An 18,214-nucleotide genomic window follows, 5' to 3' on the forward strand; every position below is an offset into this window, starting at 1 on the left:
GGGAGGCAGAGGCAAGAGGATCAGGAGGTCATCGTTACCCTCTGCCACAGAGCCAGCCTGTTACAGGAGATCCTGTCTCAAGAGACTTGCTCCAACCCATTAACAAAGAAAGGGACAAGTGGGCAGTAAACATCAGAAGTTGTGCAACCATCAGCAAAGGGCCATGGAGCACAGGATGAAAGGGCAGAGGTGAGGATTACAAACAGCTAGTAGCACCCAGACAAGAGAACACACTCTTACATTGCCACCAGGGACCGAAGGCCTTTCAGAGCATAAACTGGCAGGATCTGAGATACAGACATCCCAGGCATTCATGGGAATGATGGGAGTATTAACAGCTGATGGTGAAGAGCAGATGCCACCCTGACCTCTGTCCACTGAGGACACACCAGAGCTAATCCACATGATGGAGCACTCTGCTGTCACTACCACCACAACATGCTGATATGGGGTGGGTGAGCCACCCTGTACCCACCAAGCCATCAGAAGGGAGGGAGCACAGGCTGGGGATGTGGGCAACAAGAGCCGTAATCAGAATGTCCGTGGAATGGGCAGACCTACATTCTGGACTGTGGTAAGGGTCATCTTGGGCACATGCAGGGCACATTCTATGGTTTGCATTTTGTAACTGGTAAGTTTTATAACCACGTGTTGGAGTCACAGGAAAGAATATTTATCTCTGCTTTCCAAGTTGGGACACAGGAAAGACTCAGTGCTCTCCTACACCCTCACAGCCACAGGAAGATGCAAAGTTCCTCCACTTGGCTCTAAAGTGTTTGTGTATACTTATATGCATGTGGATGTGTGGATATGTGCATATGTGTACACACATGTACGTGTGCATGGAGGCCAGAGGTCAACCTAAGGCATAATTCTTCAGGCAACATCCACCTCACTTTTTGAGACAGGATCTCTCACTAGGGCTTGGGATGCACCAAGAACACTGATGACCAGTGAACCCCAGGGATCTGCCTGTCACCACCTCCCCAGCACTGAGATCACAAGCACACACTGCTGCACATGGCTTTTTATACTTACACGGGCTCTGGGGATCTGAATTCATGTAGTACAACCAACACCAAATGAGCTGTTGCCCCGCCCCAAGCAGTTTTGTTGTTAAGATTTTTTTTTTTTTTTTTTTTTTTTGTCTTTTGAGACAGGGTCTCCTTGTAGCCCCAGCTGTCCGAGAACTCACTATGTAGACCAGGCTGGCCTCGAACTCACAAAGATCTGCCTGCCTCTGCCTCCCAAGTGCTGGGATTAAAGGCATGCGCCACCACGCCCAGCCCAAGTTTTTTTTTTTAATTTACTTTTATTTTATGTATATGAGTGCATTGCCTGCATGTATATAAGTGCACCCATGTCATGAAATGCCCACAGAGGACAGAAAAGGGCATCAGATCCCCTGGAACTGGAGTTATGGACAGTTGTTACCTGCCATGTGGGTGCTGGGATTCAAATCCAGGTCTTCTCCAAGAACAGACAGTACTCTTAACCGCTGAGCCATCTCTCCAACCCATGTTGTTTTGTTTTTAAAAGAACTAATTAGGGGCTGGAGAGATGGCTCAGAGATTAAGAACACTGGTGGTTCTTGCAGAAGACCTGGGTTTGAATCCCAGCACCCACGTGGCAGCTAACAACCGTCTGTAACTCCAGTTCCAGGGGATTTGACAGCCTCTTCTGTCCTCTGCAGGCATTGCATGACACGGGTGCACTTATCTACATTCAGGCAATACACGCATACACATGAAATAAAAATAATAAATAAATTTTAAAAAAAAGAGCTAATTAAAGCTAGGCGTGGTGGCGCATGCCTTTAATCCCAGCATTTGGGAGGTGGAGGCTGGCAGGTCTCTTTGACATCAAGGCCAGCCTGGTCTACATACTAACTTTCAGGCCAGTTGGGGCCACAGGGAGCCCCTGTCTCAAAACAACAACAATAACAAACCCCCAAACAAACAAAAAAGAACCAACCAGTAGCCAAGGAAACAAAGCAAAGCAAAAAAAACAGAAATAAGCTTCTTAGCCAGAGATTGTGTGGAAGCATCTGACACAGCGGCCCCTCGCTGGCTACCTTCTCGGCCTTGGTCATCAGGCCTGACACCATCTGCCGGCCAACCTCCCCAAAGAAGATCTGGTTGTTCCTGTCTTCTAGAAGTCCCTGCGGAAAGAGGAAGGGGGTGAGCTGGCAGCCTTCCAGAGCCCACGGAGAAGGCAGAGCCATGGCTGGGCAGATGATCGATCTACACATTGGGACCCTGTATGGGACAGACTGATACGCTCCCTGAGAGGCCCCTGCACCATACCCACCTTGAAGGCCTGTCGTATACAGTGCAGCTTGGCCAGGAAGTCCTGGTCACTGTAGCAGCCCAGCAGTTCTGTCCTGAGGAGAGACACAGATGGTGTCACCCAACCTGGTCCTGCTCAGCAAAGCCCCACCCTATAGGGAGGGTGCACCTTCCAGGGAAAGGGGGACGAGATCCAGCTTATACCCACTTCAGCCTGGGATTCTGACCTCTGGCTGCTGTCAGCCCCTCTTTAGGCCTCAGTCTCCCACCAGACAAAGGCAGAGGGTAACTGGATGCTCTCTGAGGCAATACTGGCCTCTCGGACACTGGACACAGGTGGCAGGTCTGGTTATGGAACCTGGGCTGGCCTCAGCCTCCTGTAAGCCTCAATCAACCCTCACCATGTTTGACCACCATGGCCAAGCAGCTCCCAGATGGCAGCTCTGTCAAATCACGGCACCACTAGTCAGAGCTTTCAACTGTTCGTAGTCGGTGGACTTTTTTTTTTTTTTTTTTTTTTTTTTTTTTGAGACAGGGTCTCCCTGTAGCCTCAGCTGGCCTGGAACTCACTATGTAGACCAGGCTGGCCTCAAACTCACAGAGATCCTCCTGCCTCTGCCTCCCAAGTGCTGGGAATAGAGGCGGCTACTACACCTAGCCCGTCAATGGACTTTGAAACGTACTTAAATCTACAAGCCATGTTCAGAAAACTAAGTACTGAGTTCCACACCATGTAGCAAAGTTCACTTAAGAGGGCCAAGAGTGGGGAGGGGCTCATGGGGCGCCCACCCTCCCTGAGATTTACATGTAGTTAATTAATGGTTGATGGGAGAGAGACATTTTCTTCAGTGGTGTGGCCGCTGGTAAGGTGCCTGTGCTCCTGTCAGCAAATTCACTGGTCACATAACACAAAAAGACATGATATAAATAGAGGGGTACTTGGGAAGAGGAAGGAAAGCGTGGAGCAACAAAGGGGGCAAAGGCTGAATATGATCAATAGGCAGTATGCACATGTATGAAAATGTCATAATGAAACCCACTATTATATATATATGGAATATATGCTAATAAAAATGGGTTTTTTTACATTTTTATTTATTACTTTTTATTTTATGTGTACGAGTGTATTGCTGGCATGTAGGTAGGTGCACCTGTGTTGTGCAATGCCCATGGGGGGCATCAGATCCCCTGGAACTGGAGCTACAAGATGGTTGTTAGCCTCCCTGTGGGTGCTGGGACTCAAAACTAGGTCCTCTGCAAGAGCAACCAGTGCTCTTAATTGGTGAGCCATCTCTCCAACTCCCAAAATGTTTTCTTTTTTAAACAGGGCCCTGGGCTGGTAAGATAGCTCAGTTGGTAAAGGTGTCTGACACCAAGTCTGAAAACCTGAGTTCAATCCCCAGAACCCTGGTGGGAAGGAGAGAACTAATTCATGCAAGTTGTCCTCTGACTTCCATACATACACCCCTAGCACAGGCATGCACAGACACACATATGCACACACACTCTGAGGGTCTGGTGCCTGGCATGGTGGCGCACTCCTTTAATCCCAGCACTTAGGAGACAGAGTTAGGCTACGTGGATCTCTGTGAGATTGAGGCTAGCCTATTCTACATAGCAAGTTCCAGGATAGTTGGGGTTACAGGGAGACCCTGTCTCAAAAACAACAAAATAATAATAATAAATAAATAAAAATAGCTAAGCATAATGGTACATGCCCTTAATCCCGGCATTCAAGAGGCAGAGGCAGGTGATCGCTGAGATTGAGGTCAGCCTGACCTACCTAGTAAATTCCAAGCCAGCTGGGATTATAGGAAGACCCCGTCTCAAAAAAGACCAATAAATAAATAAATAAAATAAAAATTAATTAAAAATAAAATTTAAAGAGAGGTTTAAGGGCCTGAGGAATGGCTCAAAAATAATAAACAAAATAAAGCCAGGCATGGTGTCGCATACCTTTAGTCCCAGCACTCCAGAGGCAGAGGGAGGCAGATCTCTGTGAGTTCAAGGCCAGCCTAGTCTATATAGTGAATTCCAGGCCAGCTAGGGCTACAGAGAGATCCTGTCTCAAATAAACCAAATAAGTAAATAAAAAAAACAAAATAATAAAAATTTAAGTTAAAAGGCTCTTTCGTAAGACCCAAGTTCAGTTCCTAGGACATCAGGCAGCCATAACTATCTGTAACTCCAGCTCCAAGAGAATCCAACACCCTCTTCTGGCCTCCACAGGTACTGCATTCACATACACATACCCATACGCAGACACACAGACACACACAAATTAAAAACTTGGATCTCTGTGAGACTGAGGCCAGCCTGGTCTACATGGTGAGTTCCAGGCCAGGTGGGGCTAGAGGGAGACCCTGTCTCAAAAAGACCAAAAAAAAAAGATTTACAAAGAGGGCTTGGGCCTGAGGAATGTAGGTTAGATGGTAAAATGCTTGACTAGAGTGCAAAGAGCCCTGGGGTTTGAGCTCTGGCACACATAAACTGAGTGTGGTGGTGCACATCTGTGATCCCAGCACTTGGGAGAATCAGATGTTCAAGATAGTACTCCAGGCCAGCCTGGGCTACATAGCAAGATGCTATCTCAAACTAACCTACCCCCAAAAGACAGATAAGGCCCGCTATAAGCACAGGACACAGAGGCATCTGCCAGGGCCACACACCACAAAGTGAAGCTACAGGAAACTTGGGCCTGTTTCCAAGGCTGTACTTTATCCCATTTGTTTGTTTCCCTCCCTCCCTCCCTCTGTACTAGAGATTGAGTCCTCAGGGCTGTCTCAGGTCCTTGTACACTAAGCAGAAGCACTCTAGCACTGAACCCCAGCCCTAAGTTTGTTCTGATACCCAGGGTCAGGACACTGGACATGTCCACTGTGGTGCTACAGCTGGACCTCTTGAGAACAAACACATTTTTTATTAACCACATTGATCTTTACTGTGATCGTTATGGTCAGTTAGATGGTCCTCTGAGGACCCAGGCCCTCCTTGACTGGAGGCAGTGGTTATGACCCTGCCACCCCCGACCCCAGTCAGCCTGCATTCACCCAGTGACCCAGTGGTAAACTAGTCACCATGGGCTTCTGTACCTCCTCCCCAGGGCTGGAGCTCACCCACAGTTCTGACATCCTCTCACCTGAGTGTTCGGCAGGGCACCTTGCCCTCCTTCACCAGTTGCAGGGCTTCCTCATAGGCAGCAGCAGGCTTGGAGAGGGGGAGTGGGTAATCTCCAACCTTCAGGGACTCAAAGAGCTGGGGGAGAGGCCAAGGACGTTAATGAGTGGCACCCCATGGGGGCCAGAGCACCAGCCTGGACTTCCCAACAAGGGCCACCCCAGAGGCCTGCCCATGTCCCCATCAGGGAGATGCCAGGGGCATACTGGCACATGAGACAGAGACAGAAGGCCTAGGTTCATGTTCAGCCCTAGCCCTCAGTAACCCTACCTCCAAGTGCCTGCCCAAAGGGACTGTCTACAGGACACATGCTCTAACCCTCTGGTCCTAAGCAAGGACGCCATGTCTCCCCCACCCCACAGCCATGGCAGCAGACTAATGCCAAGCAACAGACCAGTGGGTCAGAAAAGCAAGAAGTCAGTGTGGACTGGAACCTGTAGGCTGTAGGGAAACCTGTGTTTTCACCTAGGAAACCCATAAACACGCAGCTTTGCAGGTCTCTCTGTCCTGGTACCTTCGCAGAGTCCCCAGGAAGCAGGGCTTGTACCCAATGATACTCCTATGTCCCCACTGCCCAGTACTGGCCCAAAGGGATGGGCCCAAGCCCTCTGGGTCTCCTAACCCAAGTCACCTCAGTGGCTGAAAAAAAGGAGTCTTCTGAGGTCAGGCTGTCCTCATCATCGGCCCGCAGACGTAGCGAGCCCTCTGTCAGGGGCAGCATGAGGGTCCTCTCTAGAAAAGAGTGAGACTAGAATGAGCTGGGAGCCCTTGACAGGAACCCTGGCACATGGCACTGCCACCCAGACCCCCAGAAGCTCTGCCTGGGCCAGACAAGGGAAGGTACAAAGCTGCCCTGAGCTCCATGAGGATACCGGGCTTGTCCTGATGCCGTCAATGCTTACAATATACTCAGCGGTGGCACTGGGTAGATGTGGCCACCAGGCTGCTGAGGACTGATGATCCCTGGATCTGAGGCTTGGTGACCTCTCAGCATTATAGGAAAAGACTCTTATTCTGTGTTCCCACAGGGCTCGGTGTACCCTGGGATGGACCAGGGGATGGCATCCACTGAGGGAGGGCCTGGCACACAAGAAGGCATGGGAAGGAGGCTGGGGAAGCTGATTCCTTCTGTAGTGTCACATCCCTTCACCTCCAGAGTGACAGAAGATCTTCTTGTGGCTCCCAGGCTGCTTTTGACTAACCACCACGTGAGCCCCAAAGTTCTGAAGAGCCATCAGGGAGATGTGGACACAGCCCCAAGGCCATTCCCGAGAGGCCAGGGCAAGGCACGTTGACCATGGACTCCTGGAGCCTCATCTTGGCTTGGTTTCTGCCTGCCATCTCTCAGGGAATGCCTGTTTCCCTCTCTGTGCAGCAAGGTCCTGGGGACTGTTTCATCTGTGGCACTGGTGAACCAGGTCCTGGTTCTCTTGCCTCCTCCCAACCTCCATTCCTGGTACCCTGAACCTGCAGCAGCCTGCATGGCCCCACTCACCAAGGTCCAGCAGCATGCTGTCGGATGGGAAGGTGGAGCCGAACTCCTCCTGCAGGTGGTAGGCCCGGTGCAGCAGGGACTCCAGCCTCTCAGCAAACTCCCTCCTCTGTGACTCAGGCTGCAACAAAAACAATGACCCTCAACCAGAGCCACCAAGCTCCCCGTGCAAACGGGGCCCCTTTTCCTAGCCAGGCCCCCGAGGAAAAGCAAGAGGGCTCCAGGTCCAGCAGTCAAGAGTACACACTCTGGACCTGTGTTGCCCACTGCAGGAGGCACCAGCCATGTGCAGCTGTGAACCCCTGAACTGTGGCCAGACCCAACAGAGCCACGACATACATGTCAATACACATACCCAGAAGCTTAGTAGCAGAAAGACATGCAAATCTCTCAGCAGCCCAGGTGTGGTGGCATTCACCTGTATTTCCAGCACTCTAGAGCAGAGGCAGGAGAGGAGGATCTCTGGAGTTTAAGGCCAACTTGGACTATGCAGCATTCCAGGCTGGCTAGGGTTATGCAGCAACACTCCATCTCAAAAACAAAAACAACACAAAAACCCCCAACAAACTGGAATGAAACCTGAGCAGTTCTGACGCTGACCCTAGGCTGACATTCTATTTCAAATATACCAGGCTATGGAAGGCTATTATTAACCTTGCCTGGGGTTGGAGATATGGCGCAGCGGTTAAGAGCATGTATTGCTTTTGTACAAGACCAGAGTTCAGTTTCCAGCACCCATACTGGGCAGCTCACAACTACCTGTAACTCCATCTCCAGGAGATCCACACCCTCTTCTGGCCTCCAAGGGTACCTGCACTCATACATACATACTCCACCACAGACACACACCTACACAATTAAAAATAAATGAACCGAGCTGGGCATGGTGGCACACACCTGTAGTCCCAGCACTCAGGAGGCAGAGGCAGGCAGATCTCTGTGAGTTGAAGGCCAGCCTGGTCTACATAGTGAGTTCCAGGCCAGTTGGGGCTACAGGGAGACCCTGTCTCAAAAAGACCAAAAAACATAGAAAATAAAAAAATAAATACATTAACCTTATCCACTCTTTTTTAGTTTTGTTTGTTTTTAGATAGGGTCTCACATAGCCTAAGTTGGCCTCAAAATCATGGTGTAGCCAAGGATGACCTTGAAACCCCCCCAGTGCTGGGATTCCAGCCATACCGGTTTAGGCAGTGCTGGGGACTGAGCACAGGGCTTCCTGTGTGTCAGGCGCTGACTGTCAGCTGAGACACACCCCAACCCTCCTTCTTCCCCTTTTTCTTTTTTAACAGGCTCTCTAGAAAACTGTCCAGGTAACGCAAGGCTGTCTACTCAGCAGCACCTTCCTGGCCGAGTACACCTGTTCAGATCTCAGCACTACCAGTTCCAAACTGTGTGGCTTCCAGCAAACAGTCTACTTATCCTGAGCCTCAATTTCTCTGTCAGTAGTAGTATATGAAAGTACTCTGTGGGAGCCTGGTCATCACGGTAAGCAGGAGATGCTGGGATTTTGAGGTTCACTACCACAAGAGAACACTGGGGGCCTAGACTGAGCTGAGAACGAGCCGAGTTGAAGTCCCCTGCCATGTATGAACCCTGTGTGCCTGCAAAATCCCTGCCCTGTGGTCTCCAGCCTCCTCCATGGCCTCCCTGGAGAAGGGGACCAAACACAGCACTGCCATGTTAAGAGAGTAGCTGGGGCAGAGGAGACAGCTGTGGACAGATAACAGTTGTTCCTGTGGCATTGGGGTACCAAGGAAGGGGAGCTCCATGAGTCAACGGGGGTCAGGACCTACACTGACAAGGCTAGGCAGCAAAGGGCTATCTGCGAAGGACACAAACAGCAGGGGAACACTGGCGAGGTGGCGGGTGGGAGCTGGAATGGGGGCACAGCCTCCTGCGGACTCCATGGCTTGGCTGCTACCCTTGGCCTCCAGCCCCATACATGAGAGGTCAGGTGACACTCTCTCTACCCTGGGGCTTCAATGTCCTGGTCCCAGGGTGAAGCAAGAGCTGGCCTGACCACTCTTTCCATAGATGCTGCCAGAGCAGAACCTGCTCCTGCAGTAAGAAGACAGATAAGGGCTCATCAAGTCTGAGAAAGGGCCGGAAGACAGAGAGGTGCCATCACTGCATGCTCACTGCAGACCAGGAACCTGCCGCTCAGCCGCAAAGCATCCCTCTGAGGCTGGGACCTATGATCCCATTCCACAGAGAAAGCGCAAGGAGATTAAGTGGCCCAGGACATCTAGCTAAAATGTGGTGAGAAGGACTGGGCACAGACCTACAGGACTCTGGACCCAGGTCACACTGCTGGGCTCCATCACCCTCTGAGGCCGGTGGAGCTGGCCTGGCAGTTCTGGGAGATGTCTGCTAGTTCTTTGAGAAATGACCTCAGGTAGGCCAAAGTTTCACAGATGTGACATCAGAATCATAAGAACTCACATGCACATACCCCACCACAGACACACACCTACACAACTAAAAATAAATTAACCCTGTCCACTCCTTTTTGCTTTTTGGGGAATAGACATTTCTCCAGAGGAAACATACAGACTGGGGCCAGCAAGATGGCTCAGCAAATACAGGCACTTGCCACCAAGCCTGACAACCCGAGTTCGATCCGTGGGACCCACATGGTGGAAAAAGAGAACTGACTCTCATAAGATGTCCTCTGACTTACACATGTGCCTTGCAGCAAATGCACCCCCCGCCACACACAAAATAAATAAAAATGTGATAATTTTTTTTAAAGAAACACTAGGGGCTGGAGATGGACGGCTCTGTGGTTAAGCACACCGGGTGCTCTTGCACAGGACCCAGCTTTAGTTCCATGCAATTACATGGCAGTTCACAGTTGTCTGTAATTCTAGCTCCGGAGGGAGAGAGAGAGAGAGAGAGAGAGAGAGAGAGAGAGAGAGAGCAGACAGACTAGGGCTAGAGACATGGCTCGATGGTTAAATGTACTTGCTGCTCTTGCAGAGGACCAGACCAGTATTCAGTTCCCAGCCCACACACTGGCTCACAACCACCTTGAACTCCAGCTCCAGGAGATCCAATACCCTCTTCTGGCCTCTGTGGGCACTTCACTCTAGAACTCAGACACACATGCTGACACACAGCTGTACACATAATTAGGAAGAAAGCAGGGGTTCCATTCCCTGCACCACACATGCATGCGTGCACACACACACACACACACACACATACTTCAGAACAGCTGTGCCGAAAAGACAGATAAGAAGGGCTGGTGAGCACATGGGAAAACTGGGTCCTCACAAGCTGCCAAGGGAGTGGAAGATGGTGCGGCCACTTCTGGAAGACAGTAGTGGCAGTTCCTTGAAAGATTACTACAGCATTGCCATACAGGGAACGTGGAAAACTGGCAGCTCTGTGCCTACATAATGCACCCGAGAGACTTGACTCTGTAACTTGCACGTAAGCACTCCCACAATACTCCCCTAACAGCCCCAAAGCAGAGACAACCCAAAGCATGCACGTGGGGAAGAACGGAGAGACGCGGATGTCCTACACCACAATGTCACGCAGCCCTCAACAGAGAGGAAGTGGTATCTGTGGTCCAACCCAATACTGAAAACATTACACCACGCAAAGGAAGCCATCCACAGAAAACCTCACTGTACCACTAGGCTGATCTAGATGTGGAAAGGGTTGACTCATGGTTGTGGAGGGCTGGGGGGCAGGGATGAGGAAATGTTGGGGTGATGACTGAAGTATGTGGGGTTTCATAAATGATTAAGATCAAGATTGATGGCCACAACCCCATGAATATGTGAATATGCCGAAAGCCACTGACCTGCAGCGTACGTGGGTGAACTGTGCCGACATGAATACTGTTCAATACAGCTGTTTAATTTTTATTTATCTATTTGTTTTTATGTTATGTGCATTAAGTGTTTGGCCCTCATGGATAGAGGTAGACCAGATGAGTGCAATGCCTGTGAAGGCCAGAAGAGGGCATCAGATCCTCTGGAACTGGAGTTAACAGACAGCTGTTAGTCACTATGTAGGTCCTGAGAATGGAATCCAGGTCTTCCAAGAGTGGCCTCGGCTCTTAACCTCTGAGCCATCCCTGTGGTTGGAGAGAAGCTCAGAAGTTAAGAGCATTACTCTTGCAAAGGACCCAAGTTCAATTCCCAGCACTCACATCAGGCAGCTGTTGCCTGTAACTCTAGCTCCAGGGATGCCCTCTTCTGGCCTCGGTGGGCACCTGCACCCATGTGCACACACCCATACACAGACACACAGATAATTAAAAATAAAATAAAACTTGGGTCTGGAGAGATGGCTCAGAGGTTAAGAGCACTGACTACTCTTGCAGAGGACCCGGGTTCGATTCCCAGCACCCACATGGCGGCTATGAACCGTTCTTGACTCCAGTTCCAGAGAAATCCGATGCACTCTTCTGACCTCCGCGGCACTGCACGACACAGGAGCACTAACATACATGCAGGCAATACACTCATGCACATAAAAAAAAAAACAAAAAACTAAAAAGACTCCAGGGAGAAGCAAAGGGTTGTCACCAAAAGAAGAGACAAAACACCAACAGTGACTGCGAGCACCGAGCACCTCTGAGGACCAGTGGCCGTGGCAGCACAGGGGCTGCAGCCACGTTTGTGAGCTTTCCGAACAGCCGGGCTCTTTACCCTCCTAATACAGCCCTCTCTGCTGTTCTGTAAGGGTATTTAATGCTTTCACAGTAAGGAAAACAACGCAAGTTCTAACTTCATAACTTAAGAGTGTGACATGGTGGCGCACACTTGGGAGGCAGAGAGGCAGATCTCTGTGAGTTCTAGGCCAGTCTGGTCTACATAGTGAGTGAGTTCCAGGTCAGACAGGGCTAAATGGTAAAATCTTGTTGCCCCCCCCATAAAGAAAAGAGGGCCAGCATGATGGTTCAATGAGTAAAAGGCTTGCCATGAAGCCTGATGATCTGAGTTCAATCCTTGGACTCACATCCCACATAAAAGAAGGAAAGAACTTCCTCAAGTAGACTGTTCTCTGACCTCCACAAACGGGCTATGGCACTAAAAACAGTTTTTTTAAGCTGGTGAGATGGCTCAGCCGGTAAAGGCACTTGTTACCAAGCTTGATGACCTGAGTTCGATTCTTTAGGACTCACAAGGTGGAAGCAAAATACCAACTCCCACAAGTTGTCCTCTGGTCTCTACAGTGTCACCTATACACACACACACACACACACACATACACACACAAATAAATAAATGCAATTTTGGGGGCATTTTTGAGACAGGGTCTCTCTGCAGCCCCAGCTGGCATGGAACTCACTATGTAGACCAGGCTGGCCTTGAACTCACAGAGATCCACCTGCCTCTGTCTCCCAAGTGCTAGGACTAAAGGCGTGGGCCACCATATTGGCTATAAATGCAATTTTAGGAAAAGATACAAGGAGTCCAGCTGGGCATGGTGGCACACGCCTTTAATCCAGCACTTGGGAGGCAGAGGCAGGCAGATCTTTTTGAGTTCGAGGCCAGCTTGGTCTACATAGTGAGTTCCAGGACAGCTGGGGCTACAAGGAGACCCTGTCTCAAAAAAGAAAAAAAAAAAAAATAACAAGTGATAGATGCCAGATGTCATGGGCACCAAGGCCACCTCTCTCAAACCCCATCACTAACACAGGAGTGGGGGTGCTCATTGCCGGTCCACACATGGACAGGCAGAGGGGGCCTGTGGCATGTGGGGTCTCCTCTTCCCACCCCAGGCATGGTCCTCATGACTTCTGAGCTCAGCTGTCCACCAGGATGGCAGACAGGCACACTAGACACACTACACTGCATGCTGTTTCCCAGGCTCCTAAGCCAGCTAGCTGGCTGGGGGTCAGTGGCGGTGCAGTCAGCACAAAGACAGGATTGCAGGACACGTCCTCTGCAGGCCAGCCTCTCTGTGGGACCAGCTGCCACAAGGGGTCCTGGCCTGAGCCTGGGGCACACACCGGCCAGCAGGTGCTTTCCAGTCCCCTTGCCTGGGCAACATAGTCCCTGTGAAATTCCCTCAAGGTTTTTTGTTTGGGTTTCACTCCAAAGCGCAAGTTGATCTAGAGCTCACTTTGTAGCCCAGGCTGGCCTTGAACTTGCTATGATCCTCCAGCTTCTGCCCCCTAAGAGGCTGGGATTACATGTCGGGTGGCTCACAACCACTTGTATTTCCAGCTTTCCAGCTCCAGGGGACCCAGCGCCTCTAGCCTGCCAGGGCACCTGCCCCTGTACACATATCCACATAGAGAGACAGACGCATGTACGTACGTAGAATTAAGAATAAAACAAAAATCAATGAAGAGTAAAACACAAACAGCCCACAGTATTGTCGTAACATTTGCTTACACTTATAATACTCAAACAGGGGGCTGGGGGCGGAGCTCAATGTCAGACCACGTGCACAATCCATGCCAGGCTCACGGTTTAATTCCTACCACTGCACAAAAGGTTTCTTGGTTTTGTCAGTTGCTTTGTTTTGTTTTTGGTTATTTATTTGTCTGTTCATTTGTTTGGGTTTTTTCTTTTTTGTTTTTTTTTTGGTCTTTTTTGAGACAGGGTCTCCCTGTAGCCCCAGCTGTCCTGGAACTGTGTAGACCAGACTGGCCTTGAACTCATAGAAATCTGCCTGCCTCTGCCTCCCAAGTGCTGGGATTAAAGGCGTGCACCACCATGAAGGCTGTTTGTTTTTTTTTAATTAAAAAAAGGCACTGAAAAAAGTCAAGGAAATTGAAGTTTTCCGCCTTTGTCTCCAGAACTCTCTCCAGAGATCACCACTGTACCCTTTACCTCCATAAACGTGCACATGCACACCAGCATTTCCTACTGATTATACTACAAAATAATGTCTCACGAACATATATCCTAGAATATACATGGTGCACTTTTTATAGCAATGTTTATTTTCAGTCTTTTATTTATCTTTCCTGGGCCTGGTGACACATGCTTATGACCCAATGCTTGGGAGGTCAAAGGCAGGAGGATCAGAATTCAAGGTCATCCTTAGCTGCATGGTGAGCAGGAGGCCAGCTTGGTATACCTGAGATCGGCAGTTAAGAACACTGACTGCTCTTGCTGGGTTCGATTCCCAGCACCCATATCACGGCTACGAACTGTCCTTAACTCCAGTTCCAGGGGAATCCGAAGCCCTCTTCTGACCTCCGCGGCACTGCACGACATGGATGCATTTACATACATGCAGGCAATACACTCATACACATAAAATAAAAATAATAAATAAAATATTAAAAAAAAAAAACAACAACCAAAACAAGCGCTTAGGGATTTAGCTCAGGTGGTAGAGTGCCTCCCATGCACATATGAGGCCCTGGGTTCCATCCCCAGCACCAAATAAAACTGGGCATGGTGGGCTGGAGAGAAGGCTCAGCAGTTACGAGCCCTTGGTGCTTTTCCAGAAGACCTGAATTTGGTTCCCAATACCCACACTGATCAGTTTATACTGGCCTTTAACTCCAACTCCAGGGTATCTGACACCATCTTCTGGTCTCCTTGGGCACCCACACACCGGGGCAGACACAGACACACAAGTACACATAAATAAATCTTAAAAGGGAGGGGAACAGTCAGGCATGGTGGCACATACCTGTAGTCCTAGCACTTGGGAGGCAGAGGCGGGCGGATCTCTGTGAGATTGAGGCCAACCTGGTCTACTCAGTAAGTTCCAGGCCACATGGGGCTACAGAGAGACCCTGTCTCAAAAGGACCAAAAAAAGAAAGAAAGAAAGAGAGAGAGAGGGAGGGAGGGAAGGATGGAAGGGAGGGAAGGATAGAAAGGAGGGAGGGAGGGAAGGATGGAAGGGAGGGAGGAAGGAGGGAGGGAGGGAGGAAGAAAAAGAAATAAAGAGCCTGGAGAGATGCCTCAGCACTTAAGAACACTGGCTGTTCTTGTAGAGGACCAGGGTTCGGTTCCCAGCACCCACATTGAGGCTAACAACCTCAGTTCCAAGGGATCCAATGTCTTCTTCTGGCCTCTACAAATCTTGAAGGAATATGGTGCACTTACATACATGCAGGCAAAACACTCATGTATGTGGTGGTGCACGCATTCCTTTAATCCAGGATGTAGGAGGCAGACACAGGTGGATCTCCATGAAATCAAGGCCAACCTGGTCCACACAGAAAATTCTAAGCCAGCTGGGGCTACAGGGAGATCCAGTCTCAAAAAACAAATACTGGGCATGGTGGCACACACCTAGAATCCCAGCACTTGAGAGATGGCGAGAGGAAGGTCAGGAGTTCAAGGTCATTCTCAGCTACACAGTGAGTTCAAGATCAACCTGTGATACCTAAGACTCTGCCTCAAATAAATAACTAACTAAATAAATGAAGTCATAAGACTACTTAAGTATGTTTTTTTAAAAAAGCTTGGATGATGCTACCAAAATATATAAAGAAAACCCAAAAGGGCTTAAAAAAAATGGTTCAGCAGTTAAGAGCACTGGCTGCTCTTCCAGAGGACCAGGATTTGGTTCCTAGCACATACGTGCAGCTAACCACCATCTGAAACTTCAGTTCCAGGGGCTCTGACACTTTCTTCTGGCCTCTGAGGGCACTGCAAGCATGTGGGGAACATATATACATGTAGGCAAAACACTCATACATGTAAAATAAATAAATTTAAAAAAAAAAAGAGGCAGAGGCTGGAGACATGGCTCAGCGGTTAAGACCACTGGCTGCTCTTGCAAAGAATCTGGGTTTGATTCCCAGCGCCTACATGGTGGCTAACAACCATCTGTAACTCTAGATCCAGTAGATCCAATGTCCTCTTCTGACATCTTAGGGCATTGTGTGACAGGGGTGCACTTACACACATGCAGGCAGGCAACACACTCATACACATAAAATAAAATATTTAAATAAATAGGAAAAGGGAAAGAAAACCCAAGGCAACCATGAACCAAGGCCGATCTGCTGGGTCTGCCTCCAGCACACCTGCTGCTGCACAGAGTTGAGATAAGGGTCTGATTATCAGCCTGGGTCTGCTGAGTCATCCCAAGGCCAGGCACAGTGCTATACATTATGTATGCTACTGTACTTACTTTGAGTGGCACTCCATGGATGGACGACTCCAGTGGGTGCGCACTGGTAGACGGCACATTCTTGGTCTGTTTGCCTTCCGTTCTGCCATCCTTCTTAAATGGTGGGGGCCTGGGGGTCAGGGACAGGAGACGCGAGAGTACCTACCTCTGACAGTGCTTCTGACGCGGTCTCCACGTTCCGGAGGTCCCCTGGGGCAGGGGTGCTGCCACTGTCTCCCCTTTGGCCTACGCTCAATGCTTGCTCCCATTTCTGCAGAGCTTCCTCAAACAGTTCCATGCCTGAGCACATGTGAGAGAAGAGGGAGGGTCAGGCCCCAAATCTCAGTCCTGAGGGGACATGACAGAGTGTAGAGGCAGGAGGCCACGGCAGGCCGAGAGCCCAGCAGGCTGTGCAGCTGGGTCCTAACATTTCTTCAGGGTTACTCAGTTTTCATTCAGACAGGATGTGCCATCTATCCAGAAGGGGCTGGAAAGCATTGACTGGGGAGCTGGGGCCGATGGGGCAGGAACTGAAGAAGGGGTCAGAAGCCCACTCCTCCCTGGCACACTGCTTCCCCAAGGCCCTGAGCCAGCCTCCTGGCCGCACCTTGCACATACAGGCTCTCAGCGCTGCCGTCCATGGTGGGCACAGACTCCTCAATCCCTCTGGCTTCCCATGGGTCTGAGCACGCAGCTGTGGGGCTGGATGTGTTTACCACTACCATCTGGAGACCAAGGACAAGGGCAGGGAGTGAGCCCTTGGCGGGACCCCTTTAAGCTCACCCCCACTGCCTAACCACATGCCACACACCTTCCCAGATACTGCCCCTAAGTGAGCTGGGCCAGTGTCCACATCCTCAGAACCAGCTGGATCCACCAACTCAAATGCCTGACGATGGCCCACAGAAACTGCCAAGGCAGGAAGAAATATGGAGGCCGATGCCAGCCCCACATGAAAACCCCAGCCCTGCTCTCCTAGTCAGAGAAGTAAGACAGACAGCAGCCACCTTGTGTTGGAGCCTCTCGTTCACAAGGGCAAGGACCACTGGCTCACCCTGTATCCCAGGACAGAGCTGGCTTGGAGCTGGGGCCAGGTACATGCTGAATGATTAATAGGAGCACGAGGAAATGAACCGAGAGCTGTGATCCGGGGAAACAACCCTCTCTTTGTCTCACTATCTCTAGCCCATCCTAGGTACCACCCAGGTGCTTATTCAAGGTCTGAGGTGTGAGGATGGCAGGTGCTGTCACAGATAAGCTCCTCCCTTCCACACCCACACACCTGTCTCCCACTGGTGCCTTCAGGGATCAGTAACAGGCTCTGAAGCCCCCATGCAGACAGAAGGAAGGGAACTTGTCACCATCTCCCTACCAGTCCAGAAGCTTCCTGAGGGCAAAGTCTGAGAGTGCCCTGGTAGCCCCTACCCTATCAGCATCCCACCTGGGCTTCTCACCGAGGCCAAGCTGTGGGAGGAGCCTGAGTGCTTGCTGGGCTCGATGGAGGAGATGCCACTCAGAGTGTCATTGCTCTTGCTACTGGGGCTCTGAACCCTCCGGCTGGAGTAGCCTGTGAGGAGAAGGGTACGGATCAGACAGGTGTCCTCCTACCCAAACTCCCTCCCAGCCTCATCTTCTGGAAGTTCCAACCTCCTCAACTACCATATCAGCAGATCCCACTGAGCACATACACTTAGCAGAGCTGCTCAGAGCTGGGGCTGGGTACATGCTAAACGGATTAATAGTGTCAGAGTGAATGAACAGAAAGCTGAGATCCAGGGAAACAACCTTTGTCTTACTATCTCTAAACCCTCGACATATAGCCCATCCTGGGTACCCTCCTGCGGCCTGCTCGGCTAGCACAGGGCCAAGCCCTGAGCAGGGGTCCCTACAGACTGGAACAAGCTGAGAGCGAGGCTGGGACACTTCCTGCCTCCTCACTCAGTTTCCCTACGTGCTTGATTGAGTGGCTGGTTAAGAATTCTCTTTTCCAGGGGCTGGAGAGATGGCTCAGTGGTTAAGAGTGCAGACTGCTCTTGCAGAGGACCTGGGTTCGAGTCCCAGCACCCACATGGCAGCTACAAACCATCCTTAACTCCAGTTCCAGGGGAATCCGACGCCCTCGTCTGACCTCCTCGGCATTGCACGACATGGGTACACTCACATACATGCAGGCAATACTCATACACATAAAATAATAAAAAT

General features: G+C 50.4%; 1 protein-coding gene across 1 annotated transcript in view; it reads right to left on the reverse strand.

The window, feature by feature from the left end:
- Positions 1-18,214, reverse strand: part of Miga2 (mitoguardin 2) — a 35,586-nt gene that overhangs the window by 7,326 nt on the left and 10,046 nt on the right. The window contains exons 4-11 of the mRNA XM_008826032.2: positions 17,467-17,579; positions 16,620-16,737; positions 16,179-16,312; positions 6,961-7,078; positions 6,097-6,197; positions 5,428-5,543; positions 2,311-2,383; positions 2,075-2,161 (exon numbers count right to left, since the gene is read on the reverse strand). Of these exons, the coding sequence (XP_008824254.1) occupies positions 2,075-2,161; positions 2,311-2,383; positions 5,428-5,543; positions 6,097-6,197; positions 6,961-7,078; positions 16,179-16,312; positions 16,620-16,737; positions 17,467-17,579 (860 nt within the window). The remainder of the gene's footprint in view (positions 1-2,074; positions 2,162-2,310; positions 2,384-5,427; positions 5,544-6,096; positions 6,198-6,960; positions 7,079-16,178; positions 16,313-16,619; positions 16,738-17,466; positions 17,580-18,214) is intronic.

The sequence above is a fragment of the Nannospalax galili genome, unplaced genomic scaffold (assembly GCF_000622305.1).
Source record: "Nannospalax galili isolate Female #2095 unplaced genomic scaffold, S.galili_v1.0 scaffold290, whole genome shotgun sequence".
In the NCBI taxonomy this organism is placed as follows: domain Eukaryota; kingdom Metazoa; phylum Chordata; class Mammalia; order Rodentia; family Spalacidae; genus Nannospalax; species Nannospalax galili.